Source organism: Pagrus pagrus (genome assembly GCF_965226575.1).
Source record: "Pagrus pagrus genome assembly, chromosome: 5".
Taxonomy (NCBI): domain Eukaryota; kingdom Metazoa; phylum Chordata; class Actinopteri; order Spariformes; family Sparidae; genus Pagrus; species Pagrus pagrus.
Window position 1 is genome coordinate 29,775,441 of NC_140189.1, and position 19,657 is coordinate 29,795,097.

The 19,657-nt window shown below is 42.2% G+C and overlaps 1 protein-coding gene across 6 annotated transcripts in view; it reads right to left on the reverse strand.

Annotated features, from left to right (window-relative positions):
• Positions 1–201: 201 nt before the first annotated feature.
• The window catches only part of diaph2 (diaphanous-related formin 2), a 397,495-nt gene continuing 378,039 nt past the window's right edge, over positions 202–19,657 (reverse strand). For all 6 annotated transcript variants that reach the window (XM_084353751.1, XM_084353750.1, XM_084353752.1 and 3 more), the window contains one exon: positions 202–4,911. In XM_084353751.1, coding sequence (XP_084209877.1) covers positions 4,847–4,911 — 65 coding nt within the window. In that variant the 3' untranslated portion in view covers positions 202–4,846. The remainder of the gene's footprint in view (positions 4,912–19,657) is intronic.

A 19,657-nucleotide genomic window follows, 5' to 3' on the forward strand; every position in this document is an offset into this window, starting at 1 on the left:
CTAGAGCTCTCTGTAATCCCTGTCCATAAGTCAGCGTGGGGCAGGTATCTTCTGCCCTGCCACAAAGTACACTGAGGATGTAATTTTAGACGCGAGTGTAGAAAAAACAAAAGGTGAAAAAGACCTTAGGAAGAAAGTTTGATATGGAAATGTTTCAATACTTTTGACGTGTGAATAAAAAAAGGACAAAAAGACAAATGGTATCTTTCAGAAATCAGTTTATATAACAAAGTGGTTATTATTTAGTATCATATTCCATTACATAGTCTATGGAAGGACAGTGTGCATAACCATTTTGTTTTTTTCATGTTCTTAAAGATACAAATAAACTTAAAATGTTACAAATATAAATGTTTCTTAAGACAATAAAACATACTCAATGACAACAAGGAAAGGTAGGCAGGGATATGGCAGCTTACACATCATGGTCGGACAGGGTTTGTCAACAGTTATGAGCGCCGTTTGTTGATTCAGCAGCAATTGGTCTCCTAGAAATCAATAGTAAGCGCTAACGAAGCAGGAAAGAAGTGGATATGTGGCAGCTGGAACTGTTTACCGAGAGAAATACTTTGCAAATAGTTCACTCTGTTAGTGGCAATGTCGTAATCAAACATTTCAAACAACTCTTTTCTCCGCCTGAGCAGTAGATCGTGTGAGGTAAAGTGCACAGTCAGTGAGTGTGAGTTACAAACTTTTTCTTTTTTTTTTTTAATTCAAGCACTTGCCACCGATCGCCACCGTAATGGCACCTTTACAGTTTCTGATAAATCCTTCATACCCCTGCCTCCTCATTCTTACAATTACCATGAGCACAAGTCATATCATAGGTTCGGGTTTGTTAGTCACAAGCTAAAAGACAAAATGGGATGATCGGCCCGAGCACACACAGGCCTGTTTTTTCACACTAAAATGATGGAGCAGTTCAGGCTCTTCGACCTGAGACTCTCCGGCTATTTCCTATAAAAACACATCAGTCTGATTATCCTAAGAGATGGAATGAGGGAGAAATACGACAATCACTTTACAGGGATGATGAGGAATGTTGTCATTGTAGAAGTTTCCCTTAAAATTGGAAGTTGTCGTCGCTGTAGCTGTTTGTATTAAGAAAAATATTTGAACTTTCACGTTTTCAGCCATTTAAAGTTTTATGGTGCACTTTTTCTATTCATAGTGTCCAAGGTGATCATGTCATGGTTTGAGATTTTGGTTTAGTTAGTTCCTGTCTTATTTTGTAGTTCTCTCCTCACGTGTCACGTTTTGCTTTTCACTTCTTCCCGCCTTTTTTCCATTAAAAAACAAAACACCTGCGCTCTAACTCCAAAGAGCCTTTGATGGATGAGTGCAAACCCTCAGAAAGTGTAGCAGTACTCCTTGAACTCCTCCAACAGAGATTCATATTATTCATAGGGTTCATATTGGTCAGTTCGTACTGTCGGGGTTAAAAGGGACCCAAACGTAAGACACGCAATGGCAGGCAGGTGAAAACAAAAAGCGAGCACTAGTGGGCTGATGTCCAAATAATAATGATAAAAAAAATTAAATCCAAAATACCAAAATACAAAGTCCAAGCAACAAAAACAAAAGGGGCAGGCAGGGGCACAGCTGGGAAACAAAGAACAAAAAATACAAAAACTAAATAAAATACAAGCACAGGGGAGGAACACAGGAGCCACAGGGCTGACGTGGGGAAACAGAACAGACAAATGAAACACAGATGAAAAGCAAAACATGACGCACGAGGAGAGAACTACAAAATAAGGCAGGAAATAACTTCACAAAACCCTCAAAACCGTGACGGATCAGTGTTGCCGGAAAGATGCATGATCTGGAACTTCTACAATGGCTAACACCGTAGCTCTTAGCTTATCACGTTCTACGATGGCATCATGACAAAAGTTTTTTTGTTGTTTTTTTTTTGTTTAACTTCAAATAAATGACATCTTACAAAAGATGTTTGAGTGTTTTAGAGAAGAAATACCACATGACTATCATTTTGTAATCACATCAAAATCCCCTACTTTGAATGACAGTTGGTCATATTTATTAAACAATGGCTAAAATTACAAAAGAAGTTATTACGTCTGTACAATCTTTTCTATACTTTGACAAAAAGAGACCTGCACTCCCTTTGATATACAAAACAAAAATAAAAAAAACAGGAATTTTCTGTCATTGTATGGTGAGAACTGTGTGTTCTGTTGGCACATGTGAAAAAAAAAAAATAAAGTATCGATTAAATAAGTCAAATTAGTCATGAAGAAAATAAACATTGGGATTATCATCGACAAACCACTGGTTGTTTTGGCGTGTACAGTATCCAATCGGCGGGTGAACAAACACCGAATGCCACAGCAGACACTGGCGTTGATAGAGAACTTATATTTTAAAAGGGTCCTGTTAAGTACTCTGAACTGTACAGACGTGGTGGCGTTCAGGACAAAAGGGTAAGTCGCGATTAGAAAGAGGAAATCACTGCCTTTGATGGCACATCTCTCTCTGCTGTATACAACAGATCCTTAAAACTCCTATCGATGCAGAATCCCTTATGCGGAAACCTCGTTCTCTATGCATTCTCTGTGCGACTGCTCGAACCTTATATTCAGAGGAGAATTATTGTCTTCTTAAATATTCAGACTTCTCGGAGCATTGTGGATGCACCTTGAGCCGAGATGATGTGTAAAATTGCATTTTTCAGAAGCATGCAAGCTGGGAGAGGAGGCATCATGAAACAGACACATCACAAGCTGCACTGGCAGATTGTTTAAATGAAAAATCTCCATCTATTCAGCCCAGGAGTCGAGCACACGGAATCCTATTTTGCCCGGGTTCCTGTTCCGATTACTGAGCTGGCATGGTGCACACACACACAAGCACACACTCGCCCAAAACACAAACACACAGACACACAAAGCCTGAAGCAGAGTTATGGTATTACGAAGGTAACTCGTGTTTTTGTAAAAGAGTCACTTACGACATTAGTGCTGGGGAATTGGAGGGCGTGCCGAGACTCACTTGCTAAGACAAGCATCATCTTGTCTTCTGTGCCCCGTAGTCGATTATTCTGGCCGTGCCCACTTCTCTTTGTGGGTTCAACTGTTGTTTTTTAGTCTGGCATCTGCTTACAGTTTAGGGGCAGTGAGGGGACAGGGCTGCCCCAGGCATGAATATATGAATAAATTGTTCACGTGAAGAAGCTGTGTGACAGTGGGACCCAACGGGAGGAGCGAAGCTAACAGCAGAGTTTCAACTATTTTGTACAGGAACACCAAGCGATCAGGTGTTTGTTTGGATGCTGAAAGCTTCATTAAGTGAGCGATGTCATTGGAAAAAGATGTTAAGTATTTAGGCAGATCCCACCAGGAAACAGGGTCTTTTAATAGGTTTTAGTGTTTGATTCCCTCCGTAGATTGTTTCTCTCCCAAAGGGTTTTTTTTATTTTTATATTTTTTAAATGAATGAATAAAATATCTCCTGTGGTTCATATGAGCCTAAAAACATTTCACATTTTGTTCTACAATATAAATGTAACCACTGGAATCTCAGCTGTGAATTTTTAAGCTGCTTAGCCCTGTTTATATTTATTACACGTCTGTTGGAAAAAATGAACAAAATGTGCTCCGGTAACACTGAATGTCTCGGTTATCCTGCAGACCATTTTTAAAAATTTATTTATTTATTTGAAAAAATCAACTGAAAACCCGCTGTGGGAATATGAAGTGAACTTTTCGCCTGTCTCCAAACAGATGTGATTTCTCGACTTTCTTTTAGGGGCCTTCATATAGAACAAAACACGAACACCGAAACAGATTAATATTAAAAACTTTCTAATACCTCTTGTATAATCGAGCCTCCCCCACTGAAAACCTGTGTGACCGCAGGAAAGGTCAGCGGGTCATGTTGGCTCCTCTAGGCAGTTATATGCATTTAGAAATGTGTCAGTCTCTCATGTTAACAGCAGAAGCGACCTTGGGACAGAGATCAGCACCCCCGAGGCATTGGTTAGATATTACACAACCGAAAAATAAAAAAGCATCTTGTCAAAACGGAGATTACAGTTTCAAGATCCATGAGTCACATGCTTTGAAATATCGGTGCAGACAGGGCCCAGCTCTTGTGGCTTTTGTGGGATATGAAATGAAATTAAAATGATCCATGTGGACTCTTGATGTTGACTGAAGGAGGGAAAAAAGCCAAACATTATTTAAGCAGCCGCTCCCTCTTTCGTTAAGAGTTTGCTGCTCAGCAGGTTGTAGGCTCGCCCGCGTGGGTGTTGTCACCTGAAACTGGCCTGCTTCCCCTTTGTTGAATGTACTGTGTATTGTGTGTTTGCCAGGGCGTGAGCGTTCACTATGGTACAGTTCATCTTGGCAGAATGTCTATTTTCAACACACTGCATGCTGTTTCATGTCAAAATCAAACCTGCGTGTGAACTCTGGTATTCTGATTAGTAGACGGCTTCGAATCAAATCAGGAAAACATTTCATTTCAAACTGCAGCAGCCTTAAACGTGTGATTTTTTTTTTTTTTTTTTTGCTTTTTATGACCCATCTAGACAGGACATGAACATTTAGAGTGATGAGGAAGTATTGAATAAATATGTAAGGCGTCGGACGAACAATTTGAAAATGAAATGTCTGTGTATGGTGTTCTGTTCTGTTTCTGGATTCTTTAGGCTTTTTTGTTCCTAACGTGATGCTGTGTGTGTGTGTGCGTGCGTGTGCGTGTGTGTGTGAGTAATCTTTCATGTGTGTTAGGGGTGGTCCACCCCTCCGTCAGTTGTCCTCCTGGTCTCCACCTCGCAGGCCTCTTTGGCACTTATCTAGCGTCTTGTGGTAGGCGCGGCTGATCATCGAGGTTGGTGATTTGCGTTGTGGCGCGAACGAGACCTTTCCAGGACTGCACGGCGGTTGTCTGTTCAGATGAAAAGAGACGACAAAGGAGCAGAAACCGAGAGTGAGACTGAGAAAGAACAAGAAAAATGTGTTGTTACATTGATCCATACTGGCACGCCAGAGCTCAACTAAATGAAAGGCTGTATAGAGAAACTAAGTGAGGCAGAGAAAAGAGAAGGAGAGAGGGGAGAAGAAACAACATGAAGCAAATCCAGGCTGATTGAGAGTCGAGCAGCAGGGGAGGACGGAGAAACAGAAGAAGCTGCTGGAGTTGAGGTGCTTGTGTCTGGTGTCATAGTAACTCCATTCAGCTTCTGATCCAGGCTTCCACTCGAGAGCCCCTCGACTATTCTCACATCAGATGCAGCATACTATGCGCAGGAGACAAAGTAAATGCACACATGCGGGCACACACACAAACAGGAAAAACAAGGGGAGGCAGGAGATTAATAAGACCACATGGACATTATATACAGATCACAGAGAGGCAAAGAACACTTGTTTGTGTTATACAGTCGTTCAGGAAGGTTCTGTGAGCGACGAGCTGTCAGGACACCAAACTTTTATTAAAACGTTCTAATGTAAATGCAGATAAAGGTCAATCAGAAGTTTAAAGTGGCTCATACACCTGGCGATTGGTGGCACTCAGTGTTTTACTGCAGAGTTTGATGTCAGAAAGCAGAGCCAGTATCACTTTGAGTTTTTCTCAGTTGCCAGTTCCATGACAGAGTCATACAAACACTGCCTCCCATGCTATCCAACCATGTCTGCCCAGAAATGCCCATGGCATCCACCGGGCAGCCAGGTGGCAGGTGGAGGCTGGACAGAACCAGGAAGCATAGCCATGGAGATGACTGCAGGCACACCCACACAGGACTCCCCGGTGTTTCCAAGCGTGCCGCCACCACTATGCCCATTACTCAGTGCCAGCTGTAGGGTGCCAGGCGTCCCGGGCTGGGCGTTGTTTAATGGCACTCTCTCCATCCATCATGTCAGGTAATGAGCTGAGAGTGACTGTGATGGCTAGGAACACATACACAAAAATGTGACACACACACACACACACACACACACACACACACACACACACACACACACACACACACACACACAGAGACTCCCAGCTTCACAGTGGAGAACAGAGAGCACTCCTTCAGATTGGATACAAAGCACAATGCAGATGGTGCACAGGAGGAGATATGGAGAACGAGGCAAGGAGGGAATGGAGACAGGAAGAAAGGCTCTGCATCCTCTTCTTCTTTCAGTTTAACATACATCCATATACATTAGGTGATCCTTAAAGCTAACATGTTCGGGCAGCGTGTCCAGAAACATCATCGCCACTTATCCATGCACTCATTTCTAAGTCCACAGGTGCTTCAGTCTGTAAACAGGACTTACACAACCTCCCTCCTTTCAAACTAACATCAATAGTACATAAAAACGAGGACAGAATGCGAACAAAAAAAGCAGCTCATACAAAATCCGTCCTTGTCAGTCATTTGCAAGCCCAATTGCTGCGACCTCATTTCTGGGCAAGCAGCCCCCTTTACCCCTCAGTCTATCAGAGGAGCATTAAAAACCGAGCTGGGAGAATAGAGGCGCTTTGTCTCTAATGTGGGGTCATCTTGGGCTACATCTATTACTGTAAATAGGATGGGAAAAAGACAGCGGGAAAGGATCAAAGGGAAGACGAAACAAAAAAAGAAAAATACATAAATTGGAAAACAAGTTAAATCATAAAAGACAAATGGGAGCAATCCACAAACAGACCTATAAAAATCACAACTACCGGGGGACTGAAGGAGGACTGCACTATTTCTTCCAGTCAAGCACAACAACATATAAAATTCAGTCACAATATACACATTATATACAGAATAACCACCATTAAACCAACCTTTAAAAACTGTTTCTCATGTTTAATGGAACCAGGGCTGTGCGATAAGAACATATTTATTACGTGACGATAAACTGTATCTTTCTGTCACAACTCACACTGTTTACAGCATATTTTTAATTATTCTTCTATTACTTCTTCGGTTGCATGGACCAGTCCAGGCTCACTCCAGGTCACTGGCCCTACGCTTCTAAGTTTGATGCTGTAGTTTCCTTTCTAGCGTCACTTCTTGAAGCGCCCCTCTAGTGCAGTAGTCAAGTGGGTCATTCACAGGACTTAACCCTTAGAAACCAGAGATCATGTCCTGTTTCTGACCAAGAGCCAAATGAATGATTTGTTTATAATTTAAACAAATCATCCAAAGTAAGTGACATAACTTAGGTCACTTATGTTACCTGAGTGTAGTTACTTTCATTTAGAGACTAAATGTAGTTATTTTAACCCTGAGTATGATATTTTCCTAAACCTAACCAAGTAGTTTTGGAGCCTAAACCTTAACAAAATTGCTAATAACAGTCCAAAAGTAAAAAAAATTAATAAATGTGAAATATGAAAGTCTAACCTGACGCTGTGTATTGCCTATTATTGCAAACTACTGAACCTTTATTTTGAAAGTCTAACTGGTCACTGCACATTACATATTATTTAACGCTTGACCACAGTGCCTTTATTTTGAAAATCTAAACAGCTGCTGCATATTACATATTATTGAACACTTGACCACAGGGCCTTTATTTTGAAAGTCTAACCACACGTGTATTGTCTTTTATTGAAAACTTGACCGTGTAGACTTTATTTTGAATGTCTAACCTGTCGTTGAATATTACGTAATACTTGACTTGACCACGGAGCACTTCACGTGCAGAACTGAAATCAAGGGGTAGGTCAAGGTTCAGAGTTTGAAGTTTAAGGTCACTGACCAAGATGTGACTTTGTCAATTTGGGATTGAGAACATGTTGCGTGGACGTAGTGTGGGTGTGAAAAGTTATGTTGGATATGCACTGGGCAGTGTCTGTGGTTTGTATCAATTGGTCTGTTGTGTTCCTACCTAACAGGTCTCCAGCCTCCGCCCTTCTATCAGCTCTCTTCACAACACACGTACTTATAGTTGACATTGGTATTGATTCAAAGTACAGGTGTATTGACTCTAACACGAGCACTGTGCACTTAACAAGAGCACACACTTGTTGGCTTTGTTATTTGAAGAGGCAGCCATTTTGGAAGTCGTGTAAACTGAAAACAATGCAGATCATTTGTGTGAATCCCTGCAGGAACAATGCCAAACAGGAGGCTGCTTTTTACGGAATAACAAGGAAAAAACAGTGCCCTTTTGGGTGTAATTGCATCTTGCCCCAGCTGCCTGATTGCATGGGAAAGCTTTCGTCAAAGACTTTGCAAAAAAAAAGAAAAAAGGAGAGAAATTTCCAGCAAAATGCATCTCCCATCAGAGGATCCTTGAGCGGAGAGCTATTGGCTTCTCATAAAGACTTTTCTGTTCCTATCTTCAGGTGCATAAAAGCCCATCCTTTCCCACCCCACATCAATCTATCACAACAATTGAACAAACAGCAGCCATTTCTACTGGGAGAGAAACATTACTACTAGCCTCTACTGAATTGAATTCTTCAAGCACACATAAATACACACACATACAGACAAGAGAGGGAAACAAAGTGCGACTGGGGGGATAGGAGGAGAGATCCACACAAAAGACAAACTCTACGGGTTTTTGGAACACTGATTGCGACTCTTTCTACTTGCATTGGTTTTGATGGCTTCTTTACCTGCTTCTCCCAGAGGCGGCATCTTTCCAAGATACAGTAGGCGCGACACAGAGGAGCACGAGAACAGGAGAAGAAATTGACAAAAGAAGAGCAGGTACTCCATGTTACAGCAGGGAGATGTTGGCATACCAGAACTTAATTAAATGCTGGCTGGCAACGTTTCTCTAAAATTGTTACTAAATGCACCGAGGATTTCAATGAGGGTGCGCAGATGGAGGGGGAAGTCGCCGACACGCACACACATGCACAAATTCACACATTATCTCCTTCACACACACACACAGGAGGAAATACATTGTTGCTTAAGTGTTCAAGCGGGGCACAGGGAAACGGCACAGTGCACTGCTTTGAGGAAATTGCGCGCACACACACCCCCTCTGTTTCTAACACACACAAGCGTATCCTTGCGTGTATATCATGATGATCCCTGCCACAAGGGAGAGGCTCTGAATAAGACAAGGGTAATAGGAGGAGGGGAGGACGCCAAGATTACTAAACAGCTAAAGCAGAGGCCTTAAGCCGGCGCAGTAAACTCCAACCTTCTCCTGACTTGTTTGGAGGGCCTCCAGTGAGATGTCGCTTTGCGTTATGATAGACGATAGAGCCGCACTTTCCCCAGTGGATTTCCCCCAAAAGAGATTAAATATCATAATGACTTTTGTGTTACTGTCATCTTCGGCTAATTACGTGGAATTACATCATGATGAGGCCCTGTGATCCGCAAAAAAAAGGAAAAAAGCTGCCAGTCATCTATCAAACGCTTTAAGCATGGGATACTTTGAGGAATTACCTCTCGGTGGCCAGTATAAACAGGAAGCCTTTCGAGGGATTATGCTACGTTAGTTGAAGATCGTCTGGGTAGAATCAGACTCGAGGCCTACATCTAAACGAGGTGGGCATATTCATCAAGGCCACGATAACAAGGTCAGGTTCACATAATCACTGATCATGTGTGTAAATAGCTCCAGAAACAGGATGCATCATAAGGCAGGAATGGAGCTGCAGCTACTGTGAAGCTTTACTGTGTGTCTTTTCTGCTAAACAAGTGAGCATAGATTTCTCTGACATGTCACTGCCTTTGTCTAATTCTCGCGCCGCGTCGCTCCGCACTTCATATTTTGATGAGATAAAACATAATAAAGGTGATTAGATCTCTGCTCGCTGCACATCCACACTTTGTGTTTGCTTCTATGTCGAAGGGGGAGAGTGTCTGCATCAACAGCAACCGCCGCAACCTTCTATCGCCTCTTTTCATCTCCTCCACCTCCTTTCCCCCCGTTTCCCCTCTGCCAGCCTCCAAGCTACAGAGTAATGGAACTCCCTACACAGGAACAAGATATGGTGTATAAATGGGATGCAGAGGGAGAGAAGCTATTTCTTCCTCCTGAAAGTTATGGGCCGGGTATCGCAAAACTACAGTCGCGGCAAACACAGCCCCTCGTTCACCGGTAAGAGTAATCACCCCAAACGTAGAGCAGGGGAGGGGGAAAAATTGTGCAAGGGAAGAAAGGATGAGTTCAGTTGTGGAGAATTGGAGACAAGAACGGGGGAAGGGCGATGGGATGGTGGGTCAGAGAAGAAAAGAGCGTCAGTGACCCTTTTTTATCTGATGCTACAAGTCAGTCATTGATTTATAACCACTAGCTGAATAGTATACACACTAAGGCACGGTAGAAGATTAAAGGGGCTACAGGCAAAACATGTTTTCTTTCAGCTACTGCACTCTACATGCTTGGCTTATTGTTTGGTGTCTTTCAGAAAATCTAATTTTTCAAGAAAAACCAAAAAAAAAAAAAACAGGAGCATGGATTGATTTGAACAAATGTTTACTCTGATTTTGTTATATGCTGCATCCAATTGTTTTTCCTGATGCAAGAAGACGCAGCTTACCTCTTTCACAGTTAACAAATGTCATCTTCCTTCAGGTGACAAAAAAACTAAGGAGAAAGGTAGATTTTCTCCAAGAACACCAAAAAGAACCTTTTTGGCAAATTTGGAAACTTGAATCTAATCTTCATCTGTTTGAAATATGTTAACACAATATGGGAATGTCTTTTCACTCACAAAAGGGAAAAAAAGTTGTTAACATTGTGCAGACCTACATTACAATTTTTGTAACCGAGCTAACGGTAGCTTACGACAACTAACGTTACATTTAGCGGCAGTTAGCGCTCACTTTAACAACAAAGCTATCAGTATGCGTCGACCTGGAAACTCCATAAATCACCTCAGGACAGTAACTAGCCTCCATCATCGTTCTTGGAGGTCGCTTACAACCCCCGTCAGGAGGTGTGCATTAAGAAGCAATTGGTTATCAGAACATTTGTTAGCAGTTACTTTTGCAGCAAGTCAAGTTATCAGACCAGAGTAGCTCAAGGCAGTACAGCCCGAGGCCAGCAGACTGGAAACCAGCAAATGTTTTCTCCATAAAACATGACCCAGTTTCACCTGAATCACTGAATAAAGTTATAAAAATGGGTTTTTGTACAAAAGTTATGCTTTTGTACAGTAACCAGTGAGGTCCGGTCCTGAGCTTTACTCTGCTATGGTGGCGTTCCTCTTTTCATACATCCATGGCCAGTGTCATAAAATAACAAAAGTTTTTTTTGCACAAACAATTAATATACTGTACACCCCTGGGAGCAGGATGCATCATCAACATTTGTAATGATTTTCCCGGAAGTTAAAACTTAAATGTTAAATTAGATTAAATTAAAATGACCCACAGAATGGCTTTTTTTGCCACTATTAGGCCTGATACTGACGTATAGGTGAGCTATAGAGCAACACGTGTGGAAAAAACACTTAAGCCTACCTTTCACAATTGCACTAAAATGTTTTCTGATTTTCTTTTTTGCTGTATCGTTGTTGCTATGTACGGTGACCTTGAGTGCTTTGAAATAACATGCATTATTATTAATATTAAGCGGTGATTTTGACTTGACATTTAAAATATGGGCAGATTAGTTCACTCCATCATTGAATACCACTTTCTTTTCTTTAAAGCATATATTTAATCTAATATAATCTAACCATATTGATATATTCAGTTCCTCTCATTCTGCCTCACCAACATTTTCATCTATTGATTACCCATACTGTACGTCCTAGAATGACTTTCAAAAACTCCCTGGGTAGTAAACATGTTACTTTCAATCACTCCACTGTACATGACTGATAGAGGACACATCTGTGATCCTCAGAGTCAAAACACAACATTGTGTATTACCTGTAGGCAGTGCTTTTTTTTTTTTTTTTTTTCCTAAAGAAGTAACACCTAAATGAGGGGAGTGTACAACTGTCAGGGGATCTGAGAGCGAGGGGGCTGCAATCCGGTGCTTGAAGTGTTTTGGTGTGTTTTCTCAGCATGCCAGAGCAGAGGCGATCAGACTGGCATGAGAGAGGGAAATGCCTCAGACAGGCCAGGATAAACATGCTGAGGCAAGATACTGAAATTCTCCCACTCACACACTAATACACACTGTCCTTCTTTCTGTCTCGCCTATTTCTCTTTTTCAATTTCCTTCTCTTGCCCTCTCCTACTTTTCCAATTTTAATCCCCTCTTATTACAGACATTACCTCCAATGTTTACTACAACAAGCCCACCACTTGTGATTTCTAAACACCCAGGAAGCACGGAAAGCAATCTAAACACTAGCAGCTAAATTTTAACTTGAAATGGACACTGAATCTCGTAGTGTTCAGATTAGGCCCGCGTGTATACAAGTTGACGTTCCTGCTTGACAGTTTGTGTACAGTGTTCGGAGGCAAAGTGAGTTTCACTGACAGTCTGTTGAGATAAACGGTAACGAGGAGAGGTTCGCAGAGAACACGGTGGTCATAACACATGCAATCAGTTCTGACAGCGCGGGGATGTGGTTAATCTTTCCGTGCTTCTATCACCACTCTATCTCAGTGGGTACTGTGATGTGCATGCTCGGCAGTGCTGGTGACTGACCCTGATAGTGAATACAGCCATTCTTTCCCCCAACGGCCTCTCATGACTCCCTATCACCGGATTCCATTTACTTTCCAAACTCCCTTTGACAAAAAAGTGGGCTGTGCACCGTCATTCAAAAAAAAGCGTTAGACCTTTTTTCTTGCTACAGCCGTGATTACCAATTTTTTTTCCCTCCCATCTCTCCTGGTAGTGCTTTTATTGCCAGACATACTGTGCATAAATGCAGCCTATTCCTCCATCATGCTTCCACATACACCCGGCACATAATGTGCGCACATTCACTACCGCTCAACAACTGCGCTGAAAGGAGCTCGGCCTGAGAGCAACGCCTCCTGACTGCTTGGCACAAAATATGTTTCAGGAGAGGAGGAAATCACTGCAGAGTTTCATATGGAAATGCTTCTCTTAGGAGGGATGAAAAGTTGCAGTTTATCTCCTCAGTAGGTAAGCTTTGACAGGTTTCTACCAGGGACAAAACAGCAGGAGAGAAGAAAAGTTTTTGCCTTGTTTCTGTGCGTAGACCGGAGGTGTCCTAGATGCACTTAAAGCTCTATGTGGTAATCTAAAAAAACCCCTTGCTCTTTCTGAAGCTTGGCTAACACATGTTACTTTTTTGATTGAAAACAACAAGCCCGACACATTACTGTTAGCACCGCTCGCTCATTGGGCCCCTCAGGTTCAGAAATCTCCTTAAAATATCTCCGCTGGACTTGATTCCTCAGTCACAGAACAATGCCTCTCTGCATTCTGGGATGCAGCAGAGGCACACACAGCCCAAATGAACAGTTATATGAAAACAATTTTGCGATCGATCAGTGCCTGAGGCAAAACTCCCATTCATGATTGTCCTCACAGCAGTCAAGTTTCAGGAGGCAGGCTTCAACCTAAGTATAACCATAAAAGAAAACAAATATCCTCGAGAGTAAACTCCCAAAACTGCTAAGCGTCGCCCACCTGTTTGCCTGCAGTTTGAGTTTACTTTACTTTGATATTATCTCCTTACTCTGGCACAGCTCTGTAGCACACAGTGTAGCTTAGAAGTCTAGGGGTGTTAGGATGTGCAGTACATTATGTACAGCACAGCATCTGGAGCATTTCCACTACATTTAAACTTCATAATGAATCTGTACATCGCCAGTTTTGTGTGATCAACAGGAAAAATAAAAATCATGAGAGAAAGAAAAGCAACAAATGTTTCACATTTGACAACCTGGAAAATGCCTGAACTTCAACTACTAACTGGTTATCAAAATAGCAGCATAATTTTCTTGTTATTGACTAATAATTGCTAGAATTAACTCAAGTACACTTCATATGTGGAGGGTCGGCCTGCAATGGTGTAATGACATATTATTGCAATAAATGATAATATTGTTATTTAATACTATCTTAGGTCAATAATATAACGATAGTATAATGGCATACAAAAGCCTTTCAAAGAGCACTTAACGTTTAAAGCATCATTATGTAGATGTTGGCTTTTTGTGCAATTTGGTGCCCCCTATAGCTTCTGAATACAACAGCACTGTCACAGATATAAATCCCAGGTCTGTAACAACCTGTCAGAGGTAGGTGCTAACTCCGAAACAAATTATCCTAAATAAAACATAAATACAAAACAATACAAATAAAATGGTCCCTAACAACAGGCTGTATTGGGCTCAGTAGAAATAGTCCAGTTACACATACTGATAGGTCATAAGATATGTATGATAACTTGATAAGATCATTACTTAGAAAGCCCTGTTCGAGGGCTATGTGCGGTGTCAGAATATACACACAAGACTGAAGTTTTTGATTTGGGGCTCCACCAGCAGCCTGAGACTATGACCACAAGGCATGCAGAAGCCATGGAGAGCACAGATGGGGCCTGTAGCCGAGGCCCTTGTTTCACAAGCCTGCGCCAGGAGAGAGAGTAATCCATCAGGCCAAGGCACTCTGCTGCCTAGGGGGGCCAGTCACTGACCCTATAAGACTGATTGGGCCTCTGTGGGAGGCCAGACCCCCTGACTACATGGACATCAGTGCCTGGCTTGCTCCACTGAGGCCGGATCTGAACTGGACCGAGCCAAAGCGGTGACCTGCTTCCTTTTGGATTCTGTGCAGGGAGCTATCTAGATCACATGTTGTGTGCAGAACACAGTCCAAACTTGAATATTTTACATCTTAACTAGCAAACAACACTCCATACTGTATATCAGACTAGGTCACCCTTCTATTATAAAGATATCTTAACCCCCGTCAATATATATAGGCTCATGTCATCACACATAACTGTATTACTATAACTACATAGTGCTGCGGTTAATACAATGTAAAAAACTTTAGATGAAGTGATAGGAATCTAATTACATTATCCAATAATCTTAGCCAACGGGGTCAGAGACAGTATCAGCCAGATGAGCGCTGGTACCTGCGGCAGCCAAGGCAAGCCACATGATTGACAGGTGAACGAGTAAACAGAGAGATAGTTAGACAAATGGAAGCTAAGATATAGTTTGACAGACAGATGGGAGCGTAAATGGATGGTTTGGCAGCATGATAAGGTAAATAGGCTGATGGATCACCAAACAAATGTGGGTGGAGGAAGGAAGAGAATAAAAGGAAGAAAAGAAAAGAATGCCTGCCTGCAGACAACAAAAGATAGGAAGCCAGATAGCCTGATAAACACAGATGGATTGTGTTGATACACGGGGAGGTGGGGCAAGATCGATAGATTGTTTTATTCTATTTGCTTGGCAAACTGGAGATTTGATGTGGCTGGTATCAAGGCGATCTGTTTCTGACGACGCCAGGCGTGACTGTTACAGATGGCGAGATAGCGACACGTCTCAATCTTTGGCTAGCGTCAGTGCAGTCGCTCTTAGCTGCAGTGCTAGCACCACCTTCAGTTCTAGCACTCCTGAGTGTTATCAAAAAAGCCTGTGTGTTATGAATCATCTCTTACACGTCCGTTCCTTCCCGCCGCAGGATTTAAGATCGGCTTGGAGTCTGAATTAAAGAGCGCGAATAACAAGATGATGCAAGGATGCCACGAGGCGTTAACCCCTGACACTGGCATGGAGCTGGAGCTCGGAGAGAATATGGACTGGGTGTCTCAAGATGGAGAGAGGGTAGGATTCTTAGCGTCTGCTCAGATTTGAGAAAAACAAAATGGATGCCCTGACAACCCGACGCCTCATTACTGCTGCTTGCGTTTATCATGTCAAAATGGGAAGACAAGGGTATGTGAGTTTTAGAGGCAAGGGCTCTCCTAGTTAGAAAGGTGGCTTTTCTCCGTGGCTGCTTGAGGGACATGGGGGTGCACTGCAACAGCCTTGATGAGTGTTGCAGGGCTTATAATAGACAGGAAAGGCCCAGAAAGCATGCCCTTTAGAGGTGCAGCATCTCTCACAGTCTGACAGCTTACAGGGCCTAGGCTCCACAATGACACCTTCACAGTGCGCTCGAGATGACACACAAACACACGCTCGCAGGTGCATAAAGCTCAGACACACACTCAGAAACACAAATAAGTTTGGCAGCACATGTGCAAACATACATCAACACATGCGCACTTACAGTCACACAAACGCACACATATACGCTAATCCATTTGCGATGTGGAGATAATACCTGACAAGCTGAATCTCAGCATCTTGCAGACAGTATTAATACTTATAAAACAAGCCGGGCTATAAAAACATCCTGCATTCACTCCAAGAAGGGGGTTACCGAAACAAACATCTGTTTGTGCCATGTTAAGGAAGCAGTGCAACTCCCTCGCTGTAAACAAAAATATAGCTAAAGTAGCATCTCTAGGAATAGTGTTGGATTTCTGTCAAAACCACAGAGTTGGTAAAGAAGATCAGCACCTAGAGGTGATTCTTTTTATAAGAATTCACAGTATGTTTGTCAATCTGAGCAAACAACGAAGAGGAGTGCTGTCCATAACTCTTTTCTTACTATAACACTGCACTGTAGTGCTGAAACAATTAGTGCATAAATTGACGAGTCGATCGACAGACAATTTTGACAATCAACTCATTTGAGTCATTTGCTAAACATGTGATTGCTCCAGCTTCACGAATTTGCAGATTTGCAGCTGCTCACTGTTTGACAATTGCAAATTGAATATTTGGACTATTTTTGGAGTGTTTCTCTGAAAAAATGCAATAATAAGATGCAAGTTTGGAACTCAATGAAATTGCATAGATATTTATATAGACCAAAAATTCAACAGTTTAAGCTGCTGTAGGAAAATATATATTTTCTTATTATATAAGTGTCAAATACATCTATATTCCAACAGTAGTCACTGTTATAGAGCGCTTGGTCAGTAACCCATGTCTTTCCTCACCCTGTTCATGCAGTGAAAGAGAAAAGACATGTTCTGATATCCCTGCTTACGCTATCCAATCAGGACAGAGAACTCCATAAAGAGGTGGTCCTGTCTGCTTGTGAATAACACAGATCATGATCCTCCTGTTTACCTACAATGGCGGTAAACTACCAGTTCAACACTCCTGGTTTATACTAGCAAACCAGAGATAAGAAAGAGGCAAAGAGAACTGCCTCGAAAAAAAAACGGAGGAGTCGTGCAGGTGCGGACAGGAAGTCAGCTAAAATGATGAAAACGCTTACTATAGCTTAAATGAAAAACAAAACAGATTAATTAATAATGTAAGTAGTCGCTTTCCTTCTGTTTTAATAACAGTAAAATAATCATCTGGCACCGTGCATATTCATGGTAGGTGGTGACGACTGAGTTTTCAAATCACAGAATGAATTAATGTGTAAATGCAAACTGTACATATATACAGTACGTAAGAAAAGCTGACAGATACAATAGTACAGCTGGGAGTTTAAGTTGTGCACACTGCATTAATAAATAACCATTCCTTCATCTGATTCTCACAAACATGCTGTAATACACACAGTGATCATTATGTAATCTATTTACAAGTCGAAGTGGTTCAGATGTAGAAGTCAGAAATACAGTTTAGACTGCAGTTTACTTTTTTGTCTCTGATGACCAAGCTCAGTAAGGACTTCCTCAAAAAAAAAAAAACATTAAAAAAACATCTGCAACTTGTTAGACGGCTGCTACAAGACTTCCAGCAACAATCCAAGCTGCCGTTGAATCTCAGGAATCTCTAGGACCCTTCACCACTGATGCTTACCCAAGTTAATAAAACATGGTGTTGTGTGTTATTTATTAATTCCCTTTTTGATGTGTCCCAGCGCGCATTGAGAGTGGTGGTAGAGATCACAGAAGGCTTCGCAAGCGAGCAGCCTCGCTCTTTCCTCCACGCCATCACCATCAGACCCATTTGGCCATCTGAAGATGCGCCCCTCTGTTCGCATGGGGGAGGGGTGTGTGGGGTACAGGGTGGGTGTGCTTCCAGAAAGACTTTTCACTTTCTCTTTTAATATAAATCATTCATACTGAGAGATGCTCCCTCATGTACACAAAACACCACAACCCTTCCTGTGATGGGCTACACTTTGCTACCTTCATGTTTTTGCTTGTGCCTCGCCTGTGCGACTGTCAACGTGAGTTCTGGCGTACAAGACTTAAAGTGGAGGTGGTGGACCAGAACATATAGACATAAAGTCTACAATAGCAGCAGAAATAAACACTTTTGTAACTTTTAAATCAAATCAGTGCAAACATCTTTTGAAATTCACCGTTTACTGAAAACCATTATAATCCTCTTTTTTGTATGTTATTGTCCTCCTCACAGGAAATTAATTTCAGACTCTGAAAGGTGAAAAAAACTTAAAGAGAAAGACAATTTCATTCAATTCACCTCTCTAAACAGGTGGTAGATGTGTCTGTGCCTTGACTGATAACCTCACTTGGAGCCTCGTGGTAGAGTAAACACTAATTAATCTGTCTTTCTTAACACCATCTGACAGTCAGTCTATCAGAGCTCCATGGTAGCCACAACTTCAACGGCGCATGTGGTTGTGTTCTTGCATGCATGTGTGATTTTGTGAATATACATTCTGCGTTTGTGCATGTGTGCCGGTGTCTGAGACGTTTTTTTTTTAACCGCCTGCAGGTTGACTACACACACCCACCGACCAGACATCTCAAGCGACAATGGATTCTGTGTGAATGAAAAATGCATCTGTCCCCTTCACTTATTCATCAAGGAGGAAGATTTTTCTGCAGGGATGCCCTCCAGAGACGTGGCGCTCACATGCCAGGCGGCCTGCCGCCACTTTACCCACAAGGTTTTCAATAAAACAAGCAAACAACACAATTCCAACACCTATAAATAAGTGATCGTTCCTGAATAAAGTGCTGTACACAGAGCCCCTCACCGAGGCCACTCATCACAATTTAATGGGGCCCTGTACCGGCCAAAGTTATTTCTCTCCCTCTCTCCTTCTTCCTATCTTTCTCTATCTTTGAGCAGAGTGAGCGAGCAATGGAGGTAGCTGAAACAGGAGACGCAGAGGCGCATTCAGATCATCATCATGCCATCACCTGGCTCAACACTGGTTAAGATACAGCACTATCTGTTTCATGATTTATGAGGCTATCAACATGCGCTTTCCTCCCCCCTCTCCCTCCCTCTTTCTTTCTCTCTCATCTCTTTCACGAACGAACACACAAAAAACACAAATACCTACCTGCAAGCACACACAAACCCCCCCCGAGTTTCCTTACTAGTTCTTTTCTCTCTTTCTGAAGACAGGTTGTTCACAGCAGTTTGAACATTCAGAGCGTTGGCTCGCCAGATGCTTGGGCGTCTGTCAACGTGGTGCTATTGTTAGCTAGTTTTTGATAAGATTTACATGGCAGGAAAGCCATCAAATAAGATATACCACTGAGAATATGAGAAGGGATCACACCTAATCCGCACACCTGCGTCTTGGCAGCGCTAAGTCTCTTTTCCATCCAGACCAACGCACATGCTCACAGACACAAGCAACCCGCCCACCCGCACCAACACAATCAAGACTGCAAACTTAGAGCGAAAATCTGGGAGTTACACAGCAGCTTGAGTCTGATTTAGATGTGGGTTTTCCTGGGGCTCAAAGGCTCACCATAACCATACTTGTTGAAGAACTAACACACATATAGTACATGACTGAAACGTGCGCACGCACACACAGGAGCATTA